The sequence below is a fragment of the Saccostrea echinata genome, unplaced genomic scaffold, assembly GCF_033153115.1.
Source record: "Saccostrea echinata isolate AGI-Se365-2 ecotype Australia unplaced genomic scaffold, CSIRO_AGI_Sech_v1 ptg000009l, whole genome shotgun sequence".
Taxonomy (NCBI): Eukaryota; Metazoa; Mollusca; class Bivalvia; order Ostreida; family Ostreidae; genus Saccostrea; species Saccostrea echinata.
In genome coordinates, this window is record NW_026889758.1 from 21,355,172 (window position 1) to 21,372,144 (window position 16,973).

Genomic DNA, 16,973 nt, shown 5'->3' on the forward strand with positions numbered 1-16,973 from the left:
AAGAGGAAGTATATATATCAATGAAGAAGACCGTAAAGTAAAATATTTAGTATATATTGGTAAGAAATGGTTGGCCTTTATATGCTAGTAATGATTAAAATGTTAATGAATTCACAAGACACAATTTCTTATGAATGTTGAGATGCTGCTTTCTTATTTGTCTTGTTGTCTGAATAATTTATAATATGTGCAAGGTGATACTTGGAATGTGAACAATATTCAGGTTTACAGAATTTTCATTATAAAAGATAAATACCTTAATGATGGTAATTATATGTTATCAGTAGGAGAATTCAGGTCTCTTTTGCCTGTGGTCATATAGACCTTGTGGAGTGGTACTCAGTCAGATCTTTGTCAGGGATATTGGCTGAAAAGGAGTGTTAAATAATAAGTTGGAATATGTTTCCTGCTAAATGTAATGTCAGGTAAAGCTTCAAAGAATTCTCTTTTAACAACAGGATAAGCTGACATCTTGAGCTTCAATTACTGTTTGTGGGGTGGGAGGCAGTATTCCAGTAAATAAGGCCTATTTGATTTATGGTAATATTAGGGAACTGTTCTTCACAACTTGCCAGTTCATCTTGTTGATATTTTTAAAAGAGATTTTATCTATCTATGTGCATATCAGAAGGGGGGAAGAATGGTAAAGATATATAATATTCTGAATTTAGCTGATATCTAATGTTTGATCAGATTGGGAAATTCATCCCAACAATTGAAAGTCAAATACAAACTTCAGTCATGATGTATTCATGAGATGTCAATTTGAAGACCTTATTGAAAGCACATTAATGGGAAAATAGACATATGGATAATGTCATACAACAGAGAGAAGTGTATTCATGGTTCTTGATGCATGTAAATTTTCATCACAATCAAGATTAATGGAATTTCAGGATTTCTTGGAAAGCTTTCTTCAGTAATAAAGTAATGATTCTTTTATTTTCTTTGAGAATCGTCTTGTTCAGGTTGAGATTTTCATCCATAATTTCAGTAGCCAGTTTGTCTGTTTGTCCATTTTTGCATATATTCATTTACCACATTCATTATTAGACTCATGCAATGAGCACTTAAGTCAGTACAAGCATTCTCCTTTATCAAATCAGAAAATATATTTTCCTTTCCTAATGACTTAATAAACTAAATGAATATCAATTGAAATCATGGTTGGCATGTAAGAGAAGATCAGAACACAGGCATTTGCTGGTAGATCACTTTAATCCAACTGATCGACAAACTGGGGGTGTAAAAAATTACTCTTTTGTATATTCCTGCAGGTTTGTTAGAATAAAGCGATTTACAGACCTGTGGATCAGAAGTATACGTATTACAGTGTTGAGTAGCAGTAACAGATATATATTGTTTATTATTATGGCTTATATATATATATGTATATGCTGAAATTCAAGAGTTCACTAAAAGTTACATTTACTATGTTAAATAATGTGCAAGTGTAATTAATTTTGTGGGTGTAAAAAAATGAGTGATTGACTTCAAGATTAAATAAATTTTATGTTGTCTTTTCAATGGCTGATTAGATGGACCGACAACACAGTAACTAGAGCAAGGTAAAACTGATTAGCTATGTGTTTATTGCCATGCATCCAGTGCGTAACGCAGCTGTATGAAATCAGTATGCAGTTGAACTCGATGGTTGGTCAGGTGTAAAAAGTTGTCTCCATTTCACTGTCTGCTTGAAATGGGATGTTATTGAAATATGAAGACCTTATGATTTTGGTTATATGTAGTTTATTTATTTCAACATGTATGCATTAAGTATTCAAAAATTGTTTATGGCATATCAAATGAATTTGCCAAAGGAAGACAGGAAAGTTACATAAAAGACTTTAGTACAGGTTGATTCATGTCAAAACACTTGGAATTTGATTTTCCTGTATGCTTCTAATATGCAGTAATTTTTTTTTTTACTGTTTTAGATCAATGAGGGCAACTAAGTCCAGTGATCACACTGTAATTGTGGCAATCACAAAAAGGGTGTAAGTATACATGGTGTTAAGATTTGATTGTGAAGTCTAACTTGTATGAGGTTTGTCCGGTAAAATTGTAGACATTGCGTTTTTATCAAAAAATAATTCATGGTCTGAGCTGAAATTTGCAACAAATGTTTATTTATCATATTTGCAGTGTTGATCATTTTTCACTCTAGACTACTTGTCCACGATTTTACCGGACATTACCCTCATACATCTGTTAAGATACAAAAAGATGCAGTTATATATACAAATAGCAAGATGTCACTTACCTCTGTATTTGATTATAACTAAAATTCACATCTTGCTCTCTTATTAGCTCACCTGAGGTATTCTGTTCAAAATGTGTCCATTTTCTGTCATTGTTGTCATAAATTTTCACATTTTCATCATCTTCTCCAGAACCACTTGGCCAATTTCAACCAAACTTGTCCTTAGGTGTCCCCTTATCCATTGGTAAAAAGAATTCAAGTTTGTTTAAATAAAGGGCCACAACTCTTCCAAATTAAGATATTAAGAAATATTAAAACTTGGGTGTGGTTGTTTAAAAATCTTCTTGAGAACCACTGGGCCAGAAAAGAAGAAACATGTGAAAGCTTCATGGCATAGCGTTGATTCAAATTTGTTCAAATAATGACCCCTTGAGATAGGGTGGGGCCACTATGGTTGATCAAAGTGTTATTCTTTGAAAATTCTTTGACTCAAGAGCAGCAAAGCTGCATATTTATATGGAAGTATCCTCAGGTAGTGTAGATTCAAGTTTGTTCAAATCATGATCCATGTGGAAAGGGTTGGGCCAGAATGGAGGATCAAAGTTTTACATGCATACGTAGGAAAAAATCTTTAAAAATCTTCTCAAGAACAGCAAAGCCAAGACTAGTCTTATTTTTTAGGAAGCGTCATCAGGTAGTGTAGATTCAATTTTGTTCAAATCATGACCCCCTGGTGTGGGGTGAGGCCACAATATGTGATCAAAGTTTTACATAGGTATATATAGGAAAAATCTTTTCATTTCAGCAAAGCCATGATTAGTCATAATTATATGGAAGCATCCTTAGCTGGTGACTAGATTCAAGTTTGTTCAACTCATGAACCCCCCCCCCCCTTTTTGGGGTAGTGTGGGGCCACAGTATGTGATAAAAGCTTACATAAAAATAAATAGGTAAAAGAATCTGTTGATGAAGGGTCATAGTTGCTCCAATGGGCATCTTGTTTATTTTCATGAACCCAAATAAGTCATTCAAATAAACTCTGTCCATGCATAATGGATAATGAAAAATGTTGTTTACAATAAACCCAGGTGATTTATAGGCCCAATAGGTTGGATGTATCATGTAATACTCGGAATCTCACATTTTTTTGTATTACACAAGTCACTATGATTAATAAAATGTAGATATTTGGTCTGTAAAAATTGTTCCATTAACCAAGAGCACAATTTGCTGATCATTGATCAATTCTACATGTATATGCTGCTGTAAGTGGAATGCATGACCATGTAATTACAGTAAATTGTATTCCTATTTCAATAGGGTTAATGATGTATAAATTGAAATGGGTAAAACATTTATAAAAGATCTTTTGTACTTGTCATGCACAAATGTTTGCCAATAAGTTTTTTTTCTCTCTGGAGCGTAAAGGGTTTTTAGCTCACCTCAATGAAGTTGGAGGGAGCTTATGTAATACCCTAGGCATTGATGTCCCAGGTTAAAGTTTTTGGAGCAGATTTCTTTTCAAGTATGTTCTTTTATGCCCTATTTTAATCGGAGATGGATGGACAATGCTTCTAGTATGTTTCATTGTACCAGTCATGGTTTCAGATGCTGCACCTTCAACTAAAGAATGACCAGGTTAATGTTTTTGGAGCAGGTTAAAGTTTTTGGAGCAGGTTCATTGTAAAGTAACTGTAAGCCTTATATTGACCAAACTTGCATTAATGATACGTCTAAAGACTACTGGACTTGATTCGGATGCTGGATCTGACCTACATTTTCCAGATGAGTGATCAGGTTAAGTTTTTAGAGCAGGTTCATTCTAAAGTGACTTTAAGCCCTATGCTTACCTACTTTGCATTGAAGATACATTTATTGATGCACACTAACAGAGTTGCTTTGGATGCAGGATCTTACCTACATTTTCCAGATAAGTGACCTGGTTAAAGTTTTTGGAGCAGGTCACTTACCAAGAAACTATAAGGGATATCTGAACCAAACATGCATGGATGATGCATCAAGGGATGCACACTACTAGTATTGCTTCAGATGCTTGGTTTGAAGTACATTTTTCAGATGAGTGGCCAGGTTAAAGTTTTTGGAGCAGACTCATTCCAGTGTAACTTCAAGCCCTACCTTGACCAGACTTGCATGGATGGTGCATCAAGGGATGAACACTTTCAGCCTTAAATGTTGGATTTGACATACATTTTGTGGATAAGTGACTAGTTTAAATTTTTTAGAACAAGTTCATTCCCAAATAACTGCAAGACCTATCAGACCAAAACTGCATAAATGTTGCATCTAGGGATGCACACTATTAGATTATTAGTTTATTGTGGGACTTTGCCTTACTTAAAGATAACATTTGTTGAGGTAAGCTTTGTAATCTTTGATTACCTATGTTTAGCTACTCAGTTAAGCATCGGTGTGAGATACTGTCTGTCAGTGAAAAGACCATGTTAATATCTTTAAGAGCACTGTTCCTTTTCAAGAAGAGGAATAAGAAAAGAGGGAGAGGGAGATGTACAAGCTTATAGAAAAGGCAAAGTATAAATATTGCCTATTTGATTGTGAGATTGCTTCAATTATAAACTTTGTCCTAGTACAAAAAGAGCAATGAACTTTGAGGATTCACCAAGAATTCAGAAATAATGCTTGAGTTTTGTCATTTTGTGGCTTATTTTCAGCATTCCAGATCTTATCAGTTGGAGTAAATTTGAAGAGTATTATTTGCACTCATATCATCCTCTGATTAGAAAAGACTAAAAATAGACCAAATTTGAGCTAATGTAATTTGTTCTAGACCCTAAAAATAAGAACCACTTGAGAAGTTTTCTAAAATTAGAGAAAACTTCACCCATTTTGGTCTCATTTTGCCTTTTAGAGGTGATTGGATATATGAGGTACAGTAAGTCGGGACAAAAGTAGACCTCCTTTATCAACATTTGAGAACCCCTACCTCACTATCTCAACAAGCCAGTTTTACTGACATATGTAACAAAAATCTGGTTACTGACCATACAAGGACCACAAGATAGCATTTATCTGACTTAATATTCTAAATGACAGACAAGATGTTTATCCTCTTTGCTTGCTTTTATTGTTCTTTTTTGCTGTTGTAGGATTATGGATTGTAGGAATGCTAATGTGCTGTTAAGTTTTGTCCTTTACTTTCAGTGCACCAGAAAAAGAGGAACCTTCAATACTTTCACTGTTGAAAGCAGGATTCAACAAGGTAATTCAAAGATTTCAGTGTTTAAAAATATAAAAAGTATATGTTAAAGTAATTATTTGAGAAAGCAGGATTTCAGTTCCCCAAGAGTTTAGTTCCCTGAAGTGATGGAAATGGATTTATTGGAGGGAAAACATCCTCCTGTTTATTTCTTTCGTCTTTTGTTCATCGTGTGCTGATATTTGACATTTCAATTTCTTCTTTTGTGGCTGAATCAGTTTCAACCAATTTTGGTGTATAGCATGAAGATGCATGTACCACACTTCCTTCAGATGCTGGATAATTGACCTACATTTCCAAAAGAGTAAATAGGCTTAATCCCTACCTATATCAAACTTGCATGGATGGTGTATCTAGGGATGCACACTACCACACTTGCTTTGGATGCTGTATCTGACCTACATTTTCTGGATGAGTAACCAGATAAAATTTTTGGAGCAGTTTCATTCTTAAGTAAAAGTAAGTCTTACCTGGACCAAATATTCCTGGATGATGCATACAGGGATGCACACTACCAAATTTGGAATGTTGGATGTGACCTGCTTTTTCCGGGTGAATAAAACAGGTTCAATTTTCAGAGCTGGTCTATTCCTAAGTAACTATAAACCATATGGTGACTGAACTTGCATTGATGATGCTTGTTAATAAGGATGCACACAAACAGATCTGGAAAGCTGGATCTTCCATTTACAGGGTTATTGAACAGTATTTTTTTTTTTTTGGAGTGGTCCATTTTCAAGCTATCTGTAGATCCTACCTGGACTAAACTTGTAAAGATGTATCTAGGGATGCACACTACCAGAACATTTGTTTTCTGTGAATTTTTGCCTTTCTTATAGATAACATTCAACAAGGTGAACTTTGTAATATTTGATAATCTATGTTTCTCATTTATTTAAATAAGCTATAGTGATTTCTGTTCCTCAATTCTAAGATGTCCTTGAACATTTTTCCTGGGAATAAAGGCTGGTACCCTATGTTGAAAATGATAAAATAAACTCATTATTTACACCTATATACCATGTAATTCTCTCAATGTCCAAAAACATTTTTCATTAGTGTATAGAAGGTCCTTAGTTTATGAAATAAAATCTTCATTCTCATTAGGGTAAAATTTGGGAATACATATATAATGTTTGTAGATAATTGAGGATTTATTTATTGTTTGCAGAGGATTCCAGAAAACCACAATGTTAATTCCTGCATAAATGAGTTACTTAGTTTGGAATATGGTGAGGTTAGAAGTCAGTTGAAGCTCAGGGCCTGCAGTGCTGTGTTCTCGGCACTAGATAACATTTCTGATGCTGTACAGATCAGTAATGAAGACAACCAAATACAGGTGAGCTAACACAAACAAAGACCTTAGTTATTGAAGAAAATGTGAAAGATGCTGGTTAGAAGGGAATTTCTTCATTTTTCTATCATTTTTCTTCATCACTTCTCTTCAGACACAACATCATTTGGTAGATATGGGACAAATTTGACCTTATAGGCACTAAGCACAGAAGATTTTTTTATGTGATTAAGATGACGAGATATCTATTCTGCCAGGTGTTCTTGGTGTGTGACTATGCTAATTTGATGTTGGTTCATTACATTATGGAAGCATTAATGTACATCATTAAATTCAGATTTATTTTGTCACTTTATCAAATAGAGTGTTAGATTTTAAGGACATTCTGAAGGTTAATATGTAAATATAAAATCTGATTATAGAACTTTTTTCCACAGCTATTGTAGCCTATGACCTTTTGCAATACTCAAAATCAAACAGCTGGTCTAATTTTGTCCAAATTTGATAGATTCATGTTGATGTTTTTGTATAATGTCTATTGCTGAATACAAATTATCAACATTTACAAAGCTGAGTCATAATTTAGATAATTCTTGTAGATTAATTAAAACTAAATTCCACCCTCTACTGTATAATTATTTTTTGTAAATGATGAGTACCTATACCAAAAAAAGTCATTTTGTCATCACATTAAGCTTTCTTTTTATTTAAATTCATCAATGAAGTGATTTAAGTATATATATATATGTGTGTTCATTAAAAGTCGATTTTTATTTTAGTATGTTAACCCAGCATATGAGAGGCTAACAGGCTTCTCAGCTGAGGAGGTGATAGGAAAAGATGCGACAGAAATGGCCAAAGTGGACCGAAACAAGACAGACCTACATGACAGCATCAATAATCAACTGAAAAAGGGCAAGGTCAGCATACTTTGTGAAATTTTCTTATTATAGGTATGCAAATAAAAGAAATACTATGTGTATAACAGAAAATTACTTCAAAATTCAATTATTTAGCTATGTAAAATTGCATTGATTATAATTTTTTACGTGGAAGCTAATTATCTATTCAAGATATGTTGTTTGATTGTTGATCCAAGGTAGACCACTTTTTTTTTTTAACCTTCAGCAAATTTAGGTTTAAGTCACTTCTGCCCCCCCCCCCCTTTTTTTTTTTTTTTTCCTGAGGGCAAGGATATCATATTGTGTAGTTGTTTAAAGCTAAAAATGTAATATGATGTGAATACAGTTTAAAACAATTATTTTGAAAAGTTGACTTGCATTTTAAAATATAAATTGATATATAAATCTTACTGGTACTTCATTTAGTTCTGGGAAGGTACATACCATACGCGAAGAAAAAGCAGTGACGTTGGTGTGACCAGTCATTGTGTTTTTAGTCCTATACTGGGACCAGGAGGGTAAGTGGACTTTGGCAATATAATAAAATATTGTATAACTCTTTGTAACAAACTTTTATTAAAGTTAAGTTAAAGACCCTGTTATGCTGAAGTAACTGAGTATCTTTTAAGGACACATCTTCAACTCAGTTTGACTGTATGTGCTGTCTGAGTTCAGATTTGTTCAAATGTTGCATGTTGATAAGTACAGTTTGTTAACAACTGGACTAAAGGATACTGAAATATTTCCTCCTGAAATTTGAACTGACAATAATATTTATGCATTAAAATAGTAAAAGCCTAATGCAAAGAAAGATATAGAAGGAAGAAAATATAGATATGTATGTACATTATTCTTTTACAGGAAACTTTCCCATATTGTTTCTGTACAAAAGACCAACCCAGATACCTCATACACTGACAGAATAAAAGAAGCCGAGTACAACTTAGCCAATGGTAGGTACAGTCTCCCAGAACAACTGTCAGCTTCACTGTTGTCAGTAGCATTGGATGTTGTTACTTTCTGTAGTTTCATTCCATATGTGTTAGAGCGTGCTGTAGACAAGTATACTCATATATAAACATTTTTGTAAAGGTAGATAAGCATTGTGTTAGTATGAAATGATCATGAATTGCCATGAGAATTCCAAGTGATCAAAAATAATCCAATAATGATCGGTAAATAACCACATTGGTCACTAAATTGTCAGTATATATCAAATTGTATTTTGATTGGTTTGTTGTTGGTTACAGTTAAGTTGGGTTTGCCCATCAGTTTCCGGCGCAGATCTAGTGAGTGGTTAAAGATTGTATGATTGCAGTTACATACACCTACTAATTACTGAGCTTAACTTGTCATTTTGCACTGAGTGCCTTTTATTTTATGTACAGACTTCCTATTATCACATACAGATATAAACATTTAATACAAAAATCAAACAGTTCCAGTATAGATTTCTTTGCAACAAAAATATTTTGATAGCAATGATTGAAGGAAGTTTTTAAAAATTCATCAGGGTTTTTTTTTCTGTTTTTTTTTTTTTTATTGGTAAAACAAGGCCATTGCATATGTAGTTATATTGTCAGAGTAACAATAGAAGTTCTTGATTTTAATTGAAAAATATTGAAGTATGCTCTTGAAGTAATTCTTTATCAGATTAATTAAACAAAAAGTTTTATTAGCTCACCTGAGCTCAAGTGAGCTTTTCTGATCAAAATTTGTCTGTTGTAGTTATCCTTGTTGTAAACTTTACACAGCTTCATCTTCTTTTCCAAAACAACTTGGCCAAATTCAACCAAATTTGGCAAAAAGTATTCTTGGGTGAAGAGGATTCAAGTTTGTTCAAATGAAAGGTCATGCCTCTTTTCAGGAGAGATAATTAAGAATTCATGAAAATTAATAGCTTTCAAAAATCTTCTTCTCAAGAATCATAGGTCCAGAAAAGATGAGACTTATGTGAAAGGTTCATTACATAGTGTAGATTCATATTTTTTTTCAAATCATGACCCAATGGAAAGAGGATGGGGCCACAATGGGCAATCAAAGTTTTATATAGGAATATACAGGATTGCTGGAAAATCTTCTCAAGATTAGCAAAGCCATGGTTAGTAATATTTAATATATGGAAGCATCTCAGGTAATGTTGATTCAAGTTTGTTCACATCATGACCATTGGGGTTGGATGGAACTACAACATGTGATCAAAGTTTTACACAGGAATATATGGGGGGGGGGGGGGGGGGTGTCTGCTGATGAAGAACAGAAGGACCATAGTGACTCAGGTGAGCATTGTGGTCCACTGCCCTCTAAATATTGAGAAAATGGATGTCTGTCTATTTGTTATGCTAATTTTGCAAAGTAGTTTTGTTACCCAGGTAGTATGTCTTGTTGCAAGAGGATGTTTCAACATCATAAATCCCCATATAGAGTATTTGATTTTGAAAGCCTGACTTACATGCACATAAATGTAGTGAGACTAATTTTGGTTATGTAGTAGAAAATCTCCCAACTGCTAGTTCATCATGCTACACTGACAGTGTTATCAATTCTGTAGCAAATTTATTGACTCCTTCAGCTTGATCCATTTAGTAATGCCTCTTCTATTTTCACCTTTTACTCCAAAAGTCTCCAGTTAATCCTCTAGATTTAACTGACTTCATTGATAATTTTAACTAGTAAGTTCTATAGCCAGTTTATTTAATATTATAACTTTCTTTACCTTTCACTTTAACAGTTTAAAATATATAGTGATTTAATTAATTTGATTTAAAGACTTCTTTTCTGTGATGCAGTTTTATACAATTTCTGTTTTTTAGGTGGATTGGCACATGGATATCCCAGAAGAAGAGAATCTCTCGCTAAGATTCATTCCATGACAGTAGAGGCCCCTATCACCAAGGTACATAGGCTACAGGAAAGAGTTCAAAAGTTATTGCTGATATTCACTATGATTGATGTAATATCAACTAGTCATTGATATTAATTGAATTATTTGGTTCTTCATCAGGTAATTAACATCATCAATGCAGCACAGGAAAACAGCCCCATAACAGTGGTTCAAGCACTGGACAAAGTTTTAGAAATATTACGGACCAGTCAGTTGTACTCTCCACATTTTGCACAGCCAATGAAAGAGGGGGATACCATGACCTCTGACTTAGTGGGAGGGCTTGTGTCAGTGAGTAGAGTTTCATTATATATATATATATGTATGTACCGGTATATATATATATATACACACACCCACCCGGTATATATATATGGGTATGAGGCAATTGTAGTTTCCCTTCCAAAAAGTAATCTTATCTATAAATTTAGAAATTAACAATATATAATTATTTTCTCCTTTTTAGCAAAATGTAAAAAGACAACTCATAACCAGTTCACAGGAAAGCAGCAGTGTGTCCCATAGCAAGCCTGGTATGACTTGATAGAATGATGTGTAATTCGCAATAGGGATATCTCATAAATAGAAAATAAATGTATAGATTTTCATAGTATCTGAATAATTGTTCAGATTAATCAATGTTTGATGTGTTTTCAGTTTCAGGTCACCACATACACATTCCCAATAACTTGCTATCACAGATGCCAACAGAAATACTAGACATACTAGAGCTAGAGCCGTCTTGGGATTTTAATATCATCACCTTAGAAAAGGCTACATCCAAAAGGTGGGTATACATTGCTTTACCAGAACTTATCACAATTTGATAAACAGTTGCAATTAATAGTCTAAGAGTTTTGAATGGCAAAATCTCTGTTCTGGTACTAATTAAACCGTTAGTAGTTATAACATGTTTGATCCTTTGATGATAGAGAAAAGCTTAACTTTTTTCATACTAACTGTACACTGAATTTCATAAAGCTATTAGATACTACTGATGTTCCAACAATTTTCTGGCAGACATTTTCTGCACAAGTCGAAGAACCCTTGACTAGACAAAGGGTAGAAGGAGATTATGAGCTTTATAGCATCTTCTTGGGGGGGAAATTCCCATAATTGTGCAAGATTACTGTAATTCTGTCATGTTGTTGTACAAAGGGTCAGATATCAAGATCACAGGCTACAAAATCTGCAATTCTACCTCTCAACTCATTGTATCTTTCAAATAACAATCTTTGTCTGCAACAGGGTAATTTACTTTTTCACCCAGTTTGCAATATTTTTGATGTTTTAACTCAATATGCTGAACTTTTTTCCAGACCTCTGGTTCATTTAGGATTAAAAACAATGGCTCGTTTTGGTGTGTGTGACTTTTTACGTGTAGATGAGATGACGGTCATGAACTGGTTAAGTCTAGTTGAGGCTAACTATCATTCCACAAACTCCTACCACAACTCCACTCATGCAGCCGATGTTCTGCATGCCACTGCATACTTCCTCAACAGGGAACGCAACCAGGTATAAAATAAGTATTCAGATACTGTAAAAGTCATTTTTACTACACAGGTTTAATTTTTCCATGGACATCAATTTTTTGGCAAAACTGATCCTCCAGTTAAGTTTGAAGACATTTTTTTTTCTTATAATACCAGTATTATTTTGTATGAAAAAATCTAAGAAAGTGATCCAGAGAAATGGACAATCTTCTGGATAGGAAAAAAAGTTGAATTTGAGAAAAAAAAAGACATTTAAAGTACAGTGAATTTGAAATTATTTATTTATTTATTGGGAATTTGATTTCCTTTAATTAAATCCATCTTATTTTTTTTATCTTTATTTTCCATCGTTTAAATTTACTCAGCTGCCGTGTCTAAGACATGCACTAATAAGAAAGAATTGTTTCACTTTAACATGATTAAATAAAATACATGTAATTTACCTCTGGTACCATTCATTATTTATTTAGAAGTTTTTTTCCTGCCTATCTATGATGGGTTAAAGTCATAGTATATTGCTCTGCCCTTCTTTGGTAAATTAGAATTTTCATGTCACACATAAGACTAAGAATCAGGAATAGGGACTACAAACATGTCATTTAGGGCATTTTGAAGAAGATGCATGTCCTAATGACTTCATATTTGAAATTTATGGCTATTTGCAGGTAATTTTAAAAACAAAAATGCTTAAGGTTTTTTCGTCCTCTCTTAGTTTAAACCTTAAGAAACAAATACCTGTTTTTTTTTGTTTTTTTTTTCAATTACATGTAGACATTCTGTGAATTAGAGTAAGAGAGATTTGTATGAATTGGTGTTACCAGGGGTAATTGTTTCATTTGCCATTATTAGAATTATAACCCCAAAGTGTAAAAAATGTTAAAGACGACAAAAAAAAAATTAATGAGCTCTACATTTGAAATAAATAATACTATATGAATTAATATGAGAAGTCAAGGAATTTCAGAATTACATGTGCTAATTCCATGAAAAATGCCATCATAAACTTTCCACTGACTGTAATTGAGATTGATAATGACTGATGTTAAGAATCCCAGTTTCTTGAAGAGGTGCACTTTTTATGACTTTGTCTAGATAAACTTTACAAGATCAAGCTTCCACTATAGAATAAAAAAAAGCTAGGATTAAAACAAATTTTTGTTGAGATCTGAGTATTGATCATGACTATTCTTTTCCTGAGAAATATTGACTACATTTAGATTTTTTATGTCCATTTGACAGTGAAATTAGCCAGCTGTAAAGTAATTAAGCCCTCAGTACATTTTAGTTGTTAGGGCATGAACAACTTGTGGTATTCTTTTGTCCTTGCATAGATTACTTACCAACTATATAAATTGATTTGCTTTCTGAAAGTTTCAGTCTTCATTTATTTTGAATGTCTTTCAAAAGTAAATATTTGAACAATAAATGTGCATTGTAATTTTAAAAAGTGGAGGCAGTCAAAACATGCTCTAACATTTAGATTGTAGTCCACACTTCAAATTCACTCAAATTGTGACAAAATGGGTGAAGCTTACCCTTAACCAGCATAGATTATCTGAACTGACAACCTGATAAGTATTAACTTACATGTACCATGTGTTTATTTACTTTAAAGAGATTCCTATTTTTAATGGTTTTCTTGGTCTCTGCAGCATGCTACATGATCACCAAAATATGAATTCATATATAACTATGATGAATTTAAACAATGGCAGTATAAACAGTCCGTGGTTTACAGTTATGCTAAATTTGTTCTACATTAAAATATGTACACTTAAAGTAATCCAGTTATTAGATCACAAGGAAAATACATAATATTGTATTAAACATTTTATGTAAAACTTTGTCAACAGGATTACTTCTTAACTTATGTATTATTTCTTGATTTCACCAAATGTGGACTGACCCTAAAAAGTTGAACAAACATGAATAGGACATTGGAAATGCCATATAAGCTGAATACTGTATCGAGCAACATACAAGTTAACAGATCTTTTGTTAAATTTTTCCATAAATGGAACTTTGTACATGTATAAAGTTCACATTTTTTATGCATTGAACAATTTTTAGAGAACTGGTCATTCATTTTTTAATACAATACCTTTTTCAAGGCTGTTCTTGACCAACTGGACCAGGTTGCTTGTTTGATAGCTGCCATTATACATGATGTGGACCATCCTGGTTATACAAATGCATTTCTTATCAACGAGAAAAATCCTCTGGCCCTGATGTATAATGACCAGTAAGTCTATTTTATTGCCATTTCTTACAGTACTCTGTTGTATTGTTGTGACAGATCCTTGTTGTATTGTTGTGACAGTACTTTGTTGTATTATTGTGACAGATCCTTCTTGTATTGTTGTGACAGTACCTTGTTGTATTGTTGTGACAGTACCTTGTATTGTTGTGACAGTACCTTGTTGTATTGTTCTGACAGTACCTTGTTGTACTGTTGTGACAGTACCTTGTTGTACTGTTGTGACAGTAACTTGTTGTATTGTTGTGACAGTAACTTGTTGTATTGTTCTGGCAGAACCTTGTATTGTTATGACAGTACCTTGTATTGTTCTGAGAGTGCCTTGTATTGTTGTGACAGATCCTCGTTTATTGTTGTGACAGTAACTTGTTGTATTGTTATGACAGTACCTCGTTGTATTGTGATAGTAACTTGTTGTATTCTGACAGTACCTTGTATTGTTCTGACAGTACCTTGTTGTATTGTTCTGACAGTACCTTGTTGTATTGTTCTGACAGTACCTTGTTGTACTGTTGTGACAGTAACTTGTTGTACTTGTTGTATTGTTCTGGCAGAACCTTGTATTGTTATAACAGTTCGTTGTATTGTTGTGACAGATCCTCGTTGTATTGTTTTGACAGTAACCTGTTGTATTGTTCTGACAGTACCTTGTATTGTTCTGACAGATCCTTGTTGTATTGTTGTGACAGAACCTTGTTGTATTGTTGTGACAGTACCTTGTTAGCTCACCTGAGCTGAAAACTCATGTGGAAGCATCCTCAGGCAGTGTAGATTCAAATTTGTACAAATCATGACCCCCAGGGGTAGGGCTGGGCCACAATGGGGGATCAAAGTTTTACATAGAAATATATAGGAAAAACCTTAAAAAAATCTTCTTCTCAAGAACAGCAAAGCCATGATGAATCATATTTATATGGAAGCATCCTCAGGTAGTGTAGGTTCAAGTTTGTTCAAATCATGACCCCCAGGGGTAGGGTGGGGCCACAATGGAAGATCAAAGTTTTACATAGAAATATATAGGAAAAACCTTTAAAAATCTTCTTCTCAAGAACAGCAAAGCCATGATGAATCATATTTATATGGAAGCATCCTCAGGTAGTGTAGATCTCAGGTAGTGTAGATTCAAGTTTGTTCAAAACATAACCCCGGGGGGAAGGACGGGGCCACAATGGAGGATCAAAGTTTTACATAGAAATATATAAGAAATACCTTTAAAAGTCTTCTTCTCAATAACAGCAAAGCCATGATGAGTCATATTTATATGGAAGCATCATCAGGTAGTGTAGGTTCAAGTTTGTTCAAATCATGACCCCCAGGGGTAGGGTGGGGCCACAAAGGAGGATCAAAGTTTTACATAGAAATATATAGGAAAAACCTTAAAAAAAATCTTCTTCTCAAGAACAGCAAAGCCATGATGAGTCATATTTATATGGAAGCATCCTCAGGTAGTGTAGGTTCAAGTTTGTTCAAATCATGACCCCCAGGGGTAGGATGGGGCCACAATGGAAGATCAAAGTTTTACATAGAAAAATATAGGAAAAACCTTTAAAAATCTTCTCAAGAACAGCAAAGCCATGATGAATCATATTTATATGGAAGCATCCTCAGGTAGTGTAGATCTCAGGTAGTGTAGATTCAAGTTTGTTCAAAACATAACCCCCGGGGGAAGGACGGGGCCACAATGGAGGATCAAAGTTTTACATAGAAATATATAAGAAATACCTTTAAAAATCTTCTTCTCAAGAACAGCAAAGCTATGATGAGTCATATTTATATGGAAGCATCCTCAGATAGTGTAGATTCAAGTTTGAACAAATCATGACCCCCGGGGATAGGGCGGGGCCACAATGGAGGATCAAAGTTTTACATCGAAATATATGGGAAGATCTTTAAAAATCTTCTTCTCAGGAACAGCAAAGCCCCGATTGGTCATATTTATGTGGAAGCATCCTCAGGTGGTGTAGATTCATGTTTATTCAAATCATGACCCCTGGGGGTAGGGCTGGGCCACAATGAAGGATCAAAGTCTTAAATAGAAATATATAGGAAAATATCTTCTTCTGAAGAACTGGAAAGCCATGATTAGTCATTTTGATATTGAAGATTCCTCAGATAGTGTAGATTCAATTTTTTTTCAAATGATGACTGGGGGGGGGGGGGGGCAATGGGGGATCAAAAGTTTTACATAAGAACATATAGAAAAAATATTTCTTCTCAAGAACAGAAAAGCTGTGTATAGTCATATTGATGTGGAAGCATCCTCAGATAGTGTAGATTCAACTTTGTTCAAATGATGACCACTTGGATAGTGGATAGGGAGGAGCCACAATGGGGGATCAGAATTTTTGAAAATCTTCTCAAGTACAGCAAAGCCATTTGTGATATTGACATGGAAGCATCATCAAGTGGTTTAAAATTCAAGCCCCCCCCCCCCCCCCCAACCGGTAATCTTTTCAATACTGAACTGATTTGTGCTTTTGCCAAGCCAGTGTGCTCAGGTGAGTGATGTGGCCCATGGACCTCTTGTTGTATTGTTGTGACAGTACCTTGTTGTATTGTTGTGACAGTACCTTGTTGTATTGTTCTGACAGTACCCTGTTGTATTGTTCTGACAGTACCTTGTTGTATTGTTCTGACAGTACCTTGTATTGTTCTGATAGTGCCTTGTATTGTTCTTACAGTACCTTGTTGTATTGTTCTGA

At 34.0% G+C, this 16,973-nt stretch overlaps 1 protein-coding gene across 5 annotated transcripts in view; it reads left to right on the plus strand.

The window, feature by feature from the left end:
• Positions 1 to 16,973, plus strand: part of LOC133182004 (high affinity cAMP-specific and IBMX-insensitive 3',5'-cyclic phosphodiesterase 8B-like) — a 58,345-nt gene that overhangs the window by 36,451 nt on the left and 4,921 nt on the right. For 3 of the 5 annotated variants that reach the window (XM_061316702.1, XM_061316700.1, XM_061316703.1), the window contains exons 4-16: positions 1,938 to 1,997; positions 5,384 to 5,441; positions 6,610 to 6,777; positions 7,512 to 7,652; positions 8,061 to 8,152; positions 8,496 to 8,587; positions 8,885 to 8,923; positions 10,448 to 10,530; positions 10,639 to 10,809; positions 10,985 to 11,051; positions 11,176 to 11,305; positions 11,838 to 12,036; positions 14,126 to 14,256. In XM_061316702.1, coding sequence (XP_061172686.1) covers positions 1,938 to 1,997; positions 5,384 to 5,441; positions 6,610 to 6,777; positions 7,512 to 7,652; positions 8,061 to 8,152; positions 8,496 to 8,587; positions 8,885 to 8,923; positions 10,448 to 10,530; positions 10,639 to 10,809; positions 10,985 to 11,051; positions 11,176 to 11,305; positions 11,838 to 12,036; positions 14,126 to 14,256 — 1,431 coding nt within the window. Of the gene's footprint in view, positions 1 to 245; positions 426 to 1,937; positions 1,998 to 5,383; positions 5,442 to 6,609; positions 6,778 to 7,511; positions 7,653 to 8,060; positions 8,153 to 8,495; positions 8,588 to 8,884; positions 8,924 to 10,447; positions 10,531 to 10,638; positions 10,810 to 10,984; positions 11,052 to 11,175; positions 11,306 to 11,837; positions 12,037 to 14,125; positions 14,257 to 16,973 lie in introns of those variants that run through there. The other 2 variants (XM_061316704.1, XM_061316701.1) reach the window with 2 other exon arrangements.